The 15418-nt window shown below is 41.8% G+C and overlaps 1 protein-coding gene across 3 annotated transcripts in view; it reads right to left on the reverse strand.

The window, feature by feature from the left end:
* LOC122560473 (protein tweety homolog 3-like) overlaps nucleotides 1-15418 on the reverse strand; it is a 307798-nt gene that overhangs the window by 121525 nt on the left and 170855 nt on the right. For all 3 annotated transcript variants that reach the window (XM_043711109.2, XM_043711111.2, XM_043711110.2), the window contains exons 5-6: nucleotides 12008-12103; nucleotides 2752-2824 (exon numbers count right to left, since the gene is read on the reverse strand). In XM_043711109.2, coding sequence (XP_043567044.2) covers nucleotides 2752-2824; nucleotides 12008-12103 — 169 coding nt within the window. The remainder of the gene's footprint in view (nucleotides 1-2751; nucleotides 2825-12007; nucleotides 12104-15418) is intronic.

Raw genomic sequence — 15418 nt, forward strand, 5'->3', positions numbered from 1 at the left:
CATTGATGTCCTTTTGATCGATGTGAAAAGCTTTCTACACAGCTACCTACTGCCATACACATCAGTAACTTAAAAGAATATTAAAACAAAGCATCACATCGTGCTACAAAAGCAGAATTAGGTCAGATGACCAAAAGTCTGGCCAAAGAGGCACATTTTAAAGCATATTATAACAGAAAAGAGCAAGGTAGCGAGGTGAGAAGTGTGATGAGGATGAAGTCATAGAGTCACAGACATCTACAGCACAGAGAAAGGCCCTTTGGCCCAAACTGGTCCATGCTGACCAAAATATCCATCCATGCTAACGCCACTTTCCTGCACTTGGCCCATATCCTTCTAGACCTTTCCTATCCATATATTGGCCAAATGCCTTTTAAAGGCATTTTGCCTCAACCACATCCACTGACAGCTATTCCATACGCGTACCACCCTCTGTATAAAAAAAGTTGCCCCTCAGGTCCCCTTTTATTTTTCCCCTCTTGTCTTAAATTGATGCCCTCTCGTCTGTGATTCACCAACTCTGGGAAAAAAAACTGAGTACATTCACCCTATCTATGCCTCTCATGATCTTGCACACTCCTATAAGATCCTCCTCAGTCTCCTACGCTCTAAAAGGTCCTAGCTTATCAAACCTCTTCCTTGAGTCATGGCAACATCCTTGTAAATTTCTTCTGCTCTCTTTCCAATTTAATAACAATGTTTCCTATAAACTGAACACAATACTCCAAGTGTGGTCTCACCAATGTCCTATACAACAGCAACATAACTTCTCAACTTCTATACTTAGTGCCCTGACTGATGGCCAGTGTGACAAAAGATTTTTTCACTGCACTGTTTACCAGTGACTCCACTTTCAGAGAACCGTGTACCTGAACTCAAAGGTCCCTCTGTTCCACGAAACTCCTTAAGGCCCTACCATTCATCATGAAACTCCTACCTTGATCTGACTTTAGAAAATGCAAGACCTCACACTTATCTATATTAAACTCGATTTGCCATTTCTCGGCCCACTTCCGCAGCTGATCAAGATCATGTTGCAACTTGCCAGCTCCCCTGGATTCCATACAATCTAAGCTTCCAGAATAGCCTACCATGTGGAACCTTGTCAAAGACCTTACTGAAATCTATACAGACTACGTCCACTGCCCTACTCTCATCAACCTTCCTGGTCACTTCATCAAAGAACTCTAACAAATTTGTGAGGCATGATCTCCCACACTCAAAGCCATGCTGACTATTCTTAATCAAACCTTGCCTTTCCAAATGAATGTATATCTCATCTCAAAATCTTCTCAAGTAACTTACCTACCTCAGATGTTAGGCTTACTGGTCTGTAGTTCCCAGGTTTTACTTTGCAGACCTTCCTGAATAAGGGCATAACATTCGTTACCCTCCAGTCTTCCAGAGCAGCATCCATGGATAATAATGATGTAAAAATATCAGCCAGGGCCCCCACAATTTCTTCTTTAGCTGCTTCAATATTCTTGGATATAACTGGTCAGAACCAGGAGATATAACCAAATTCATACATTGTAATATATCCAACACCTCCTCTACTGTGATATGGACTCTCCCCAAGATATCACCACTAACTTCCTCAAGTTCCCAAGTATTCATGTCTTTCTCCACAGTAAGCACAGAGGAGAAATATTCATTGAGGAGCTCGCCCATCTCCTGCGGTTCTACACATAAATGTCCACTTTGGTCCTTGAGAGGTCCTATTCTCTCTCTAATTAGTCTTTGTCCTTTAATACACTTGAAGAACCTCTTTCGATTCACCCTAATCTTCTCAGCCAAGGCTACTGTGTGCCCCCACTTTGCCCTCCTGATTTTCTTCTTCAGTAAACTCCTGTAGCCCCTATATAACTCCAGGGATTCCCTTGATCTCAGCTGCCTGTACCTGAGCTATAACTCCGTTTTTTTTTTGGTCAAAGCCTCAACGTCTCTGGTCATCCAGGCTTCCCCATTCATGTCAATCTTGCCTTTCACCCTCACAGGAACATACAAACCTTGAACTCTAGCTATCTCACTTTTAAAGGTCTCCCATTTGCCAAAGGTCCCTTTGCCTGCAAACAAACTACTCCAATCAACCCCTGCTAACTCCTGTCTAATTCCATCAAAATTTGTTTTGCCCCAATTTAGAACTTGAACCAGTGGACCACTGTTGTCCCTCTCCATAACTATTTTAAAATATATAGAACTACGGTCACTGGTCCTAAAATGCTCCCCCACTGTCACCTGTAGAGATCAGGGACATAGCAAATGAAGATATGGTTATCCATGGTGGTGCAATTAAAATCAGGATACATTAAGCCAAATTGAGGAGATCATAGATGTCTTGAAGGTGTGGGGGAATTGAGGAGATTATAGAGAGGGATTTGAAAGCAAGGATTAGAACTTCAAGTTGTAAAGTGTGGAAAAATATAGCAGGTCAAGTAGCATCAGAGGAACAGGAGTGTCAATGTTTCAGGCATAAGCCCTTCATCAGAATTTAGAGTGAATTGGGAGACAAATTGGTAACCAAGAGCAGAAATAATAGAAAAACAAAAATTAGTTCAAGTCAAGACATGGGCAACAGAGCTCAACATGAAGTTCATCAGAGTGCTTTTGGGAAGGCCACTGAGTTAGCAAAATAATCATTACTAAAACCATGGAATAGTCTTTGTAAGCCTGTATGATCTGCAGCGGGAATTCTATAATCAGCATCATGTTTGCTAGTTATCTGTTATCACAAGTAAATTAAAAACTCACCACTGACACTGCCAGTTCCAGACCAAGTGAACTCCAGCTGATAATTAAGGTCAGCACTCCCAGCAGTGCCGCACTATAGACAGAAAAAACAGTGAAAGAGTGACCATCATAGCTAAAGAAAACTATATTAATTATTTTACAGTAAAGTATAAATCTTACAAATATGAGTGCCCATACTTTATATTAATCCTTCTTTGGTTTGGCAGTAAAAATTAAGTTCAGTTTAAATGGATTACATCACCACCTCAAATATAATTAATGTAACATTTAATATGCCACAGATTATTTCTTTTAACAAAATATATCGAACTATCCATTTTTCAATTTCAAACATGATCAAAACAAGATAAATATTTGATGGTATTGAAAATTTAACAGGTTGTAAGTAAGTTGGTTAGTTAATTTTTTAAAATTCAAAAATTTGAGTCATCTTGTTTTCTGAACTGCCAGGCAATTTGACACAATACAACAGTGTTATCTATTAACCTCTGAAAAAGCTCATTAAAATGCCGAAGTAAGACAATAATATGCTAACAAATTGCTAATATATCCTCAAGATTGATAGCTTGAAGTCAAATAATCCATTTTAATATTTGGAAGTACGTCATCATAACCAATCCAGTGCACTGTAGCAACTTAAACAGCTGTCGGTTTGTACACAGACATGGAAATGCTTATCGACAGTCTGCATAATGAAGCCATAGGACACTTCAGAATCCAGATGTCAAACATTTCTCCTGGCTCATTAAGATCTTTATTAAAAAGCAGGAAGCAGTTACAACCATGTGAACTGATATCTAATATGAATAAATAATTGTTATGATATTGGCTGCACTTTGGTAATGTATTTATTATATCAAACAACCTCCACTTTCAAATCAACTTTCAAGTGACTTACAAAAGGTGGAAGTTACATTATTCTGTTCAGATAGGTCCAGTGGTTATAAACCTGGTATAAGTCTCACCCCCATTCAATTTCTGATTTTAATAGAGTTCTTCATCAACTTTTCTCAATGCACACATTGTAATTATGAATGCTTAGCTGAGCTACAAAAGGTGGTTGTCCACCTGATAAAGAAGCAGTGGCTCAAAAGCTCGTGCTTCCAAATAAACCTGTTGGGCTATAACCTGGTGTTGTGTGATGTTTAACTTTGCACACCGCAGTCCAACACCGGTTCCTCCAAGTGATTTACTTGTGCACAATAACTGGCTGTGGCCAGACAGCTCAGAGTCAATTGCCTCGACTAAGGAGATTCCAATTTCCTGGTTACATATTTTTTTCTTTTCTTTTTTTGAACAAAGTCAGTCTTAAGGTATTACATTTGAATGCACAAAGCATTTGCAATAAAGATACACACAATAACATGCAAATATTTGTAAACCAGGACAATAGGATTGTTAATACAGAGTCATGGTTGCAGGGTTACCAATCTCTGATTATATTTCTTTTGGCAAAGCTTATATTGTGGGTATGTTTTTCTTTAAAAATATACAATATCATATGCAATATGCAGCCCTGTATAGCAATATCTGGAAAAACATATTAGCTTCAAGAAAGGAAAACACAATGTAACATCTGGTACATTGGGCTGATACCATTTTACTTGATCCGACTCTCCCAGAGTGTCAGAATCCGTACATATTACAAACAATGATTTTACATACTGTGTGCCTGTCTTTCTCTTCAGGTTTTACAGTTTTACAATGCAGGCTTAAAGTCTACAAATCTGGCACTTTGTCACGATGATCTAATTCCTTCACCTGCCAATCTCTGATTATATTAGTCAACTAGAGCCTTCTTGATTGGACCAAATTAACAACCCCAAACCCAGTCAGTCAACGAGGTCAAGCTGGTTCCAGTCACGACAGCCTGCTCTCCCCCTCAAAACCAAGTCCAGGGATGGACACTTTGTTTTTGGCTTGTAGCTTTTCCTGCAACGTTTTCAAACCAAGTCTGGTTCCTCTGATTCAGATTCTAACATGGGCGGTGTGTACTGGACCATAAGCAGCATCTTGCATTTGCAACATCCTCTTCTTCAAAAGGTAACGTTGTCAAGGCTGCATCCATCTTGGACTCTGAGAATTGCTTGACACTAGAGGGAGGAGGAAAATCTACAGTTTTCTGGTTGGTCTGAGGGGCCAGGTATTTTTTTTGCTCCTGCCCCGTTTGCAAGGTAACAGCTTTCAGGTGATCCACGTGTTTGTTCAGGACTATATCACCTACCCGAACTTTGTAAGTGACAGGACCTGACCCTGCATCGATCTCGCAACCAGGGCCATTTCCATGGTTCTGGTATCAACTTTGTCTCCAGAATTAAATTGTGTCTCTTGCTTAGAGGCAGTATGTGGACAGCACTGGCGTTCCTGCTGTCATTTTACCCTCCCCACCAGGTCTGGGAATATTAGGTTTAACCTGGTGTGGAATCTTCTGCCCATCAGCAACTCTGCTGGAGCTATCCTTGTTGTTGTGTGTTGGTTGGTCCTATAATTGAACAGCAACTGGGCTAGTTTGATATCAATTGACGCTGTAGGCTGCACATTTAAGTCTGCCTTCAACATTTGGACTGCTCTTTCTGCGAGATCACAGATGATGGATGGCTGAAGGGCTTTTGCCCGAAACATCGATTTTTTTTTTTTTTTCCCTGCTCCTCAGATGCTGCCTGAACTGCTGTGCTTTTCCAGCACCACTGTAATCCAGAATCTGGTTTCCAGCATCTGCAGTCATTGTTTTTACCTGGCTGTCCTTCTGTGCCAATACAATTTGACTTTCGGAAATATTCGAATTCCTAGTGGTAAATGCATCCCATTGTCCATGACCAATACTTCTGTGAGTCTATGTATCATGAACGATGCTTATACACATCCAACCACTTTGAATAGGCACTCACAATGACCAGGAACATTGAGCCCATGAAAGGACTGATATAGTTGACAGAAAACCTAGTCCAAGGTTTACCTAACCATTCCCACAAATGTGGGGGTGCTGATGGTGGCAATTCTTGTCCTTTGTTTATGCTATAAATTCTGTGTCCTACGAACTTATACTGCACAACCACCTGAAGGAACAGCACTCCGAAAGCTAGTGCTTCCAAACAAACCTGTTGGACTATAACCTGGTGTCGTGTGATTTTTTTTTTAAAAAAACTTTGTCCACCCCAGTTTGACACCAGCTCCTCCAAATCTTGTCCTTGTTGACACTCTGGGCACTGCTCTACCAACACAGCTGTGTCAGCATTCAACTCCAGCAACCAGACTTAGATTCTTACCAGCAGCTTTATCTTGGAAACTCCTGGATGACCGTGGCAGAGTTCAGTCTGAATCTGGCAGGGAAATTTACACAAGACAATCACCCTTGCTCCCCCAAGTATTATGCCATCCTCTATGATGATATGGTCTCACCGGATCCAGAAAGGTTTCAGTCCTGGTTGTGAGGGTCCTTCTGCTTCCCCATTACCATTGCTAGGACCGGATCTTTATGTGTCCGCAGTCAAATATTGTCAGTGGTGACTGGTATGGTGTCTAGGAAATTCAAAACTAAAACTGACTCTTCCAGGGTAGGTACCACCGGTAGACTAGCTGCCACTGGGAGGCAGCTCAAGTATCCACATTAGTCACTTGGCTTCCTGGACGGTGTTCTAAGTTGTACGTGTCAAGAACAGGGCCCAACCCTGAATTCCATTGGAAGCTATTGGTGGTACCACCATGTCATAGAGTCATACAGATATACAGCACAGAAACAGATCATGTTTCGATTCAACTCATACATAGCAACCAAATATCCCAACCCAATCTAGTCCCACCTGCCAGCACTTGGCCCATACCCCTCCTATTCATATGCGGGGGCTGATGAAGGGCTTTTGCCTGAAACATCGATTTTTCCTGCTCCTCGGATGCTGCCTGACCTGCTGTGCTTTTCCAGCACCACTCTGATCTAAAATCTGGTTTCCAGCATCTGCAATCCTCACTTTCGCCTTCCTATTCATATACCCATCCAGATGCCTCTTAAATGTTGCAATTGTACCAGCCTCCACCACTTCCTCTGGCAGCTCATTCCATACATGTACCACCCTCTGCATGAAAACGTTGTCCCATAGGTCTCTTTCCTCTAGTTCTGGAATCCCCCACCCCAGGGAAAAGACCTTGTCTATTTACTCTATCCATGCCCTCATGATTTTATAAACCTCTGTAAAAGGTCACCCCTCAGCTTCCGACGCTCCAGGGAAAACAGCCATAGCTTATTCAACCTCTCCCTACAACTTAAATCCTCCAATTCTGGTGACATCCTTGCAAATCTTTTCTGAACCCTTCAGGTTTTACAACATCTTTCCGATAGGAAGGAGACTAAAATTGCATGCAATGTTCCAAAAGTGGCCTAACCAATGTCCTGTACAGCCGCTTTATCACTTCCCAACTCGATACTCTGACTGATAAAGGAAAGCATACCAAATGCCTTCTTCACTATCCTATCTACCTGCAACTCCACTTTCAAGGAGCTATGAACCTGCACTCCAGGGTCTCTTGGTTCATCAACACTCCCTAGGACCTTACCATTAAGTGTATAAGTCCTGCTAAGATTTGCTTTCGCAAAATGCAGCACCTCACCTTTATCTAAATTAAACTCCATCTGCCACTCCTCAGACTATTGGCCCATCTGATCAAGATCCCGTTGTAATCCATGCGTTCCTATAGTAGCCCTAGGAGGGGTTAAATGATCTGTTACTATGAAAAATTCCCATCTGTAAAAGGTACTGGTGGAACTTCCTGACACCAAAGGTGACCGCCAAACCTTCCTTCTCTATCTGGGCATGTTTGGAATCAACATCAGTCAAAGTCCAGGAAGCATATGCTATCGGACATTCCTCTCCATTGGGCCACTAGTGAGCCAATGTTACCTGATACTGTACTATCTCACTTCGGATCACAGTAGGCCAATACCTTGGATGATGATAGCTGCTTTTTCACTTCCCTAAAGACTATTTCTTAGCCACACTACCATTTCCAAGGTTGACCTTTTTCAATAGCAGTTGTAATGGTGCCAAGATGGAGGCCAGGTTGTGTATAAATTTTCCGTAATAATTCACTAATCCAAGGAAAGACCTAAGCTCTGGTGCAGACGTGGGAGCCAGGGGTCCTTTGATTGGGCTCACTTTCTCTCCCAATGGGTGTAACCCGGTTTTGTTGACTTTGTGACCCAAGTAGGTCACTGGGAGTGCCTGGAACACACATTTTTCCCTTCTAAGGCATATGCTCACTTGGGAGAAATGTTCAAGCACTATGCCCAAGTTCTCCAAGTACTTTTTAATCGGTTTTCCCTGTTATTAGTAGGTCATCCAAATAAATTGCAACCTGGGGTAACCCTTTCAAAATGTTCTCTATGCTCCACTGGAAAAGGGTGCAGGCTGATGATACCCAAATAGCAATCTTGTATATTGATATAAACCCTAATGGGTATTAATTGTAGCTTACTTCTGGGACTTCTCATCAAGTCGCAATTGCAGGTAAGCATCGCTGATGCCCAGCTTTGTAAAGGATAGCAACACCTCCCACCTCCCCTTTGATAGTCCTAAGCCTTTCCTGAAATATTCCTGGGTATTTCACTAGGACTTAACTGAGGCAGCCATTTTCTAATTGAAAAATGTTGAGCCAATCCAGGTGAATCTTCCTCAACCAATTCCACCCCAGTTGGCTTGGGCTCAAGCCTTTTACTACCATCAGTGGTAGGAGAAAGTGAGGTCTGCAGATGCTGGAGATCAGAGTTGAAATGTGTTGCTGGAACAGCGCAGCAGGTCAGGCAGCATCCAGGGAACAGGAGAATCGACGTTTCGGGCATAAGCCTGAAGAAGGGCTTATGCCCGAAATGTCGATTCTCCTGTTCCCTGGATGCTGCCTGACCTGCTGCGCTGTTCCAGCAACACATTTCAGCTACCATCAGTGGTAACTGCACCAACTGCTTCTAATAGGAGATCAGAACTGAAGTCATACCTTTAATCTGCAACAGTTCCCCAGTGTATTCTTTCAGTCTGGCTGAGGTCTTGTGCAAGGTTAAGGATTGGATTCCTGAGTGAATCTTGTTAAAGGCAGATTCTGCAACCACAGATATAGCTGCACCAATGTCGACCTCCATAGGAACTAGGTGACCATTTAAGGCAACATTAACTTTAACTGGCTCCGATATCACTAAGCAACTTAATTGCTCCAACTCACAGGTGGGGGACATTTCAGGGCGTGAACTCTCTTGGGTACTGCCTTGTTGGACTCCTTTGCTGTCTCGAATCTACATACTGACAGCAACTACAATGGCTTGCTGATCCAGATCCTGAAGAACCTTTTTGCCACTTGGCAGAGACTCGGCTTTGTTGTGGGGTTCGGCTGTGGGTTGGCCTAGGGTCCCTCTATTAAGAATATGCCCTGCGTGAGGCTCTGCAATTGACTACAATCAAGTGGTATTCTCCAGGCTCAAAGGTGAGGCAGCTCACTTCCATTGGGATACCCTGTAGCTCCCATGCTCTATGTGCCGCATTTTCTAATGACAACACCAGATGTTGTGCATGTTTGAAGTCCAATTGGGCTTCAAGTTGGTGCTTCTGCATGGTTACGTCATTAATCCCACATGCCAAACGGTCTCTCATTCAGTGTTCAACTTTGTCAAAAACCTCGATACGGATACGGTTTTCTAACTCGCAAATAAAACTGATTGCGTATCCGAATTAGAGGAGGCTGGGCTCGTAATATCCCTTAATTAACTCTGACAACTCTTTAAAGGTTTTAGTATTTGGGGCCTCTGGGAAAGTTAAGCCGTTTATAACCAAGAATGCTGTGGGTCCACAAACAGTCAGAAGGATTACTTGTTGCTTTTCGTCTGCCCCAATGTCATTTGCCCAGAAAAAGTATTGCATTCTTTCCACATACTGGGCCAGACTTCGACAGGAGGATAAAATGAGTCAAGCTCCCTAAACAAAGGCACAATGTCAGAAATGCTTACCTAACTCCAAGATGACTGTAGTAAGCAAATGGTCTTCAGGCATGCCTTGTTTTCTCTCATTGTCACTGCAATAACTGCAGAGCGGCCGATATCCCGTCACCAAGTCACCCTTTATTTACTTGTGCACAATGCACTGGCTGTGACCAGCCAGTTCAGAGTCAGTCACTCTGAGGGAGAGGATCTAATCTCCTGGTTATATTGCTTTCATACAGAGGTTGGGACCCGCCACCAAGTCCCCCTTTATTTACTAGTACAGAGTACACGGACTCCTGGTTTTTCTTCTTTTTGAGGCCGGTATCCCGTCACCAAGTCACCTCTTATTTACTAGTACACAGTACAATGGCTGCAGCTAGCCAGTCTCCTGGGTTTTTTAAAAAAAATTATTTTACAGATTGTTTTAATTCACCAAAATAAAAGCACAAGATGAAGGTGGTAAATATTAAAGCCAAACCCCATATATAGCATCTTTCTTGATCTCAGGCTGTACATGGTATATTTAAAAAATAAATCTAATCACTCTTGTTACATAAAAAAACATGTCAATCTGCCCACCAAAATCTTTCAAACACTGATACATGGTAATGAAGATAGTATATTTTAATGATTTGCCTGATTTTTAAAAAAATTATCAAACTGTACAAAATACAAACAGTTAACAATGAACAGCAGTTTGCAAAAAACAGCAATTTACAGGGGAAAGGAGCAGCAAGGCCACACCCCAAGTAGTACAACCAGTTCGCAGGGAAATGAGGACGAACCTCAAATCCCGCCTTATCTCACTAAAAAGCAAACAGTAAGATGCAAACACATACAAAACATCTAGATCAACCAAACAATAAAACAGTGCACATGTCACAGACACCCCTGGCAACCCAGGAAACTATCAGCCCCTTTCTTCTGATTACACTTGTTAATCTGGAAAGCACTGGATGACAACTCTTAGTCAACAAGGTCAACTCCAATCACTACATCAACCTGGCAGTAAAAATCTGGCCCAATAAGTTAATATCCTCTAAGGAAGAATCAGAGGGGTGAAAAGTGTCTTGCAGAAAGAATAAGGGCAAGTAAAATTCTCCAAAATGAGTAATTTTGGACATTTTTTGTCTAACCCTGGTTGTGAGTGGAAATAATTGGCTCACGGAAGGCTATTGAGACAGCGCTGTCACTGATGATTACACAAAGACAACTGCTTGGACAATTTGCTCCGTTTCTGAATATTCAACCAGAAAACTGCCCTGATGCCACTAGTCCCAAACTTCTGATAACAATTTCCTAATGTGATCCAAGTTATGTGAGAAAGAGCTGCTGGAACTGATGTCCAAACGATAGATTGTTAAAATGAAAACAATTTAGCTGCCAACAAAATACACTGAATGCACTCTGCATCACACAAGTCATGTTCTGAACCAATAAGCCTCTCCCATCAAGAAGGACAAGGGAGCACCACAAATGGGAAGACCAACACCTGCAGGTTTCTCCCCTTTCTCCAAGTCACACTCCATCCAGACTTGAAACTTGGCCATTTCTTCACTGTTGTGTTTCAAAATCCCAGAACTCCCTTACCAATACCATTGTGGTTGACCCTACACTACATATGGACAGCTAAAGATCAAGATGGCATTTCAAAATCTTTTCGTTATTAGATTAGATTACATTACAGTATGGAAACAGGCCCTTCGGCCCAACAAGTCCACACCGACCCGCTGAAGCGAAACCCACCCATACCCCTACATTTACCCCCTACCCAACACTACGGGCAATTTAGCATGGCCAATTCACCTGACCCTGCACATCTTTTGGACTGTGGGAGGAAACCGGAGCACCCGGAGGAAACCCACGCAGACACGGGGAGAACGTGCAAACTCCACACAGTCAGTCGCCTGAGGCGGGAATTGAACCCGGGTCTCAGGCGCTGTGAGGCAGCAGTGCTAACCACTGTGCCACCGTGCAGCCCACCAAAATCACCAGTATACTTATGCACACAAAAGCCATCGCCCTAAATATGTTACCTGCAGAATGGGATCATAGTGAATACATTTGCAATGAACGTACCCAAAGCTGAAATATTGAAACTACGTATACAGTCGTCCGAGGCTGGAATCGAACCCGGGTCCCTAGAACCCTCAGGCAGTTGCTGCACATTTGCTACCACATCTCTAACCTCAATTCCAACTTTAAACTTAGCTTTCAAAGTATATTAACAGACGGGCAACAAATGTTGGCCTGATCAGCAATAGCTACATCCTATGAATGAAGTTTAAAATAAACACTTACCAAATGAGGATTCCCTTTGAGTTTCGGATTAATCCAAACAGCACCAGCAGACAGATAAGAACATCAAAAAGTAGCAGGCCAAGATATCCCAACCATCTTGAAAGAAAAAGCACCAATAATAACATAAAACAAAATACAAAACAAATTCATTCGTGTTAAGCAGGTTATCCACCACACTCATAATGAAAACAAATGGCAATGTTATACTAAAATCCTTCTGCTCGAGTAGAAATGTGCTCTCTTTCTGGAATCTCCTTTGTATGGCATAGCAGAGATCATAAATTATGATAAATACAATCTCTTAATTAAAAACCAAAAGAACTGTAGATGCTGGAAACCAGACATCAAAACAGAAATTGCTGGGAAAGCTCAGCAGGTCTGGCAGCATCTGTGGAGGGAAATCAGAGTCAATGTCTCAGATCCAGTGACCCTTCCACAGAATTCAATATTTTATTAAGTACAAATAGTTCAACACAATTCCATCAGTTAGAAAAAATATTTTGTTGATTGCCTTATTTAATAAATTCAGCAAAAATTACTCTTTAACCATTCAGTTATAGTCATTGCTCGTTCACCAGTGCTGTCCAATGTAGAAAGTCTCCTAGTTGAGAAAAGTACATGCTGTTAACTTAGGCTATACAGATACATCTCCAATGTTACCACATATAGAACTATAAGAAGTTACTAACTTTTTGAAAGTTTACTGACAGTACTTCCTGAATGGGATAAACTGCATTTTAAAAGGAAGTTACATGATTTCAATACCAATGGGATTGGTCACCCTGGCATTTCTGACGAAGAGTTCCATATTGTAAAGACTGATGCAGAATGAAGACATTCCAATACTTATCTTCTGCATACTGATACAGAACCAGACACAAACACAGTAATGATGACTGAAGCATGGTTGTGGGAAAATCAGGGTGGGCATTTAATATTGAATTGTATAAATTATTTAGAAAAGATGCAGAGAGAAGTAATGAAGATGGGGTAGCTGAACTCATTCAGGATAACATAATAGCAGTAGACAAACTTTGCCCCAGTCAGGAAGTTACAGAGGATTCTAACAAATTATAAGCGGACATTACAGTCTCACAAAAAGGGCAAGTAATTCACAAAGTTCAACGTAGACAAAGGTAAGCTCACACATTTGGCAGGATGACCAAGAAAGTCACTTATACCTAAAACTTGCAGTAAAGTTGCACAAGGTAAGCATTTTTTAATAAGTACTTCTTTTGAGACAGACCGATTGAGTAAAGATATGATGATAAAGTCATATGAAACTTCAGTTAGACCACACTTAAAACATTGCATGGATTTCTGGTCATTAAATTTCAACAAGGCTATAGAGGCACTGGAGATAGTACAGAGAAGATTCGACAGAAATATGTAAGTATACATTTCAGAAAAGGGCCAGAAGGGTAGATCACTTTTATCTTGAAAAAAGGATGTATTAAGAAAGTTTTTTGGACAGTGGTTACTGAACGTTTCCTCTTGTGGGGAAGAACAGAACCGGAGATCAACCTGCGACCCCTACCAACCCCCAGAAAGATACCTACTGTGCTTGCCACCTGAGGATTTCATTGTTGCTGTACTTTCAGCAGTTTCAGCCTCAGACTGAGCACACACATTATTGGGTAAGAAGGTCTAAATTTTTAATTTTGTGCAATATTAATTCTTAGTTGGCATTGATCTGAAATGCACAGTTCAAGCTCTCTAGGGACCTACCTTAAGCAGCACATTTTTCCCCCAAGGGTTCCAGTGAAACAGCAAATTAATTAAGCACCAGCTGTACTGGAACCTCATTAAGTGACTCAGCTGGGCCTTTTGTGTTTGGAGCCTCTCAAAATTGCCGATTGAGTTGAGATTTTACTGCCAGAGTTGAATGTTTCAGCGAGTTAAACAGAGAAAGATAAAGAGGTGTTTAGTTGCTTTTGTCTAAAACGTTTCAGCCTCCAGTAAACAAAGCTGATTAACTAGTGAGAATTGGTAAGTGATTAAGGTGTATCCTATACTCAATGATCAAAATAGTATATTCTGAGACTCTAAACTGCATTTAGACCAGTGGTAGATTGATGTCATGAACCATAATGTGAAATGAGTGCAGGCAAGCAGATGATTGACAAGTGGGATTAGTGAGGATTTAGAGTTTAGGTCTCCAGTTATTTTTCTCGCTCCTGTTTTTAAAAATACCTTGTTAAGTATAAGATTAATACTGGTGTTAAAAGAATAATTACAAGGAAGTGCAACAAGTGGGTGATTTTTCAAGTGCAAAGTGCAGAGATTGCAATGTGATTAACAAATTAAATAAAATATGATAAGGATGCTAATGCAGCACGTGGGAGCTGCAAGACACCAAAGCAATCCAGAACAAACAAATCTGTAATAAATGTTTGTAGTGTAAGGAACTTTGGATCAGAGTAGAGGAGACAGAACCCGAGCTATAGAATGTGCCACATCAGGGAAGGGGAATATCATCTGGAGATTTTGCTGCAAGAAGTGGCCATACCATTCAAAGTATGTATTACTGAAAATTGGTCTGTGGTCAGAAACAGGATGGTGTGAATGAAGATGAGATAGTTAGAGGACTACCTGCTGGGTTCCCATAAGAACCTTGGATCCTGCAACTGTCCCAACAGTTGCAAAGTTCTTTCAAGCTCTGTGACTATGAGCAGGGACAACAGAGAAGATGAGCAAACTGACCACTGACATTCCAGTTTGGGTGAGGATGGAGGAGAGAGAGAGAGAGAGAGAGAGAGAGAGAGAGAGAGAGAGAGAGAGAGAGAGAGTGCGAGACAGAGAGAGAGGGTGCGAGACAGAGAATACATATACGGAGAGAGGAAATAAGAAGGGGAGGATCATAGAACCCCTACAAGTCTGGAAATAGACCACAGGGGTCAGAGGGAGAGCAGAGAACCTGTGGGGAATGGCAGCAGCGGGAGAGGAGCAAACCTGTGGAGGCGGTGAGAGTGGGAGCTTCCGAGATGATGTGAGGATCAAAAAAGAAATGTTGGGCATGGGGATTGGCTGCTTAGGAACCAACTTTAGAGACTGAATGAGTAATAACAGAAGGGTGAGGGGGAGAAAAATCCTTATTTGTGGTATGTAGTTTGTTAGGATAGAGAGAAAGTGTGAGCAAGAGACCAAGACCAAGAGCTTGAAACAAAGAAATCTGACTTTGGAGGGGTAATTGTTTTTTTGTTTGTAGTTGATAAGCTTCAAACAGCAGCCTGGGGCAACGTGGGAAATCAAGGAGGCTTCAAGTCTCCATGATGACCAAGTATGCAGGAAGTGTGTTCAGCTGCAGCTCCTGATTTACCACATGGAATGTCTGTGGCTGCAGATGGACTCACTTTGGAGCATCCATGAGGCTGAGAATCCTGTGGATAGCACATTTAAGCGAGTTGCTCA

This window comes from Chiloscyllium plagiosum, unplaced genomic scaffold, assembly GCF_037043375.1.
Source record: "Chiloscyllium plagiosum isolate Xiang-an unplaced genomic scaffold, Cpla_swu_hap1 HiC_scaffold_20, whole genome shotgun sequence".
Classification (NCBI taxonomy): Eukaryota; Metazoa; Chordata; class Chondrichthyes; order Orectolobiformes; family Hemiscylliidae; genus Chiloscyllium; species Chiloscyllium plagiosum.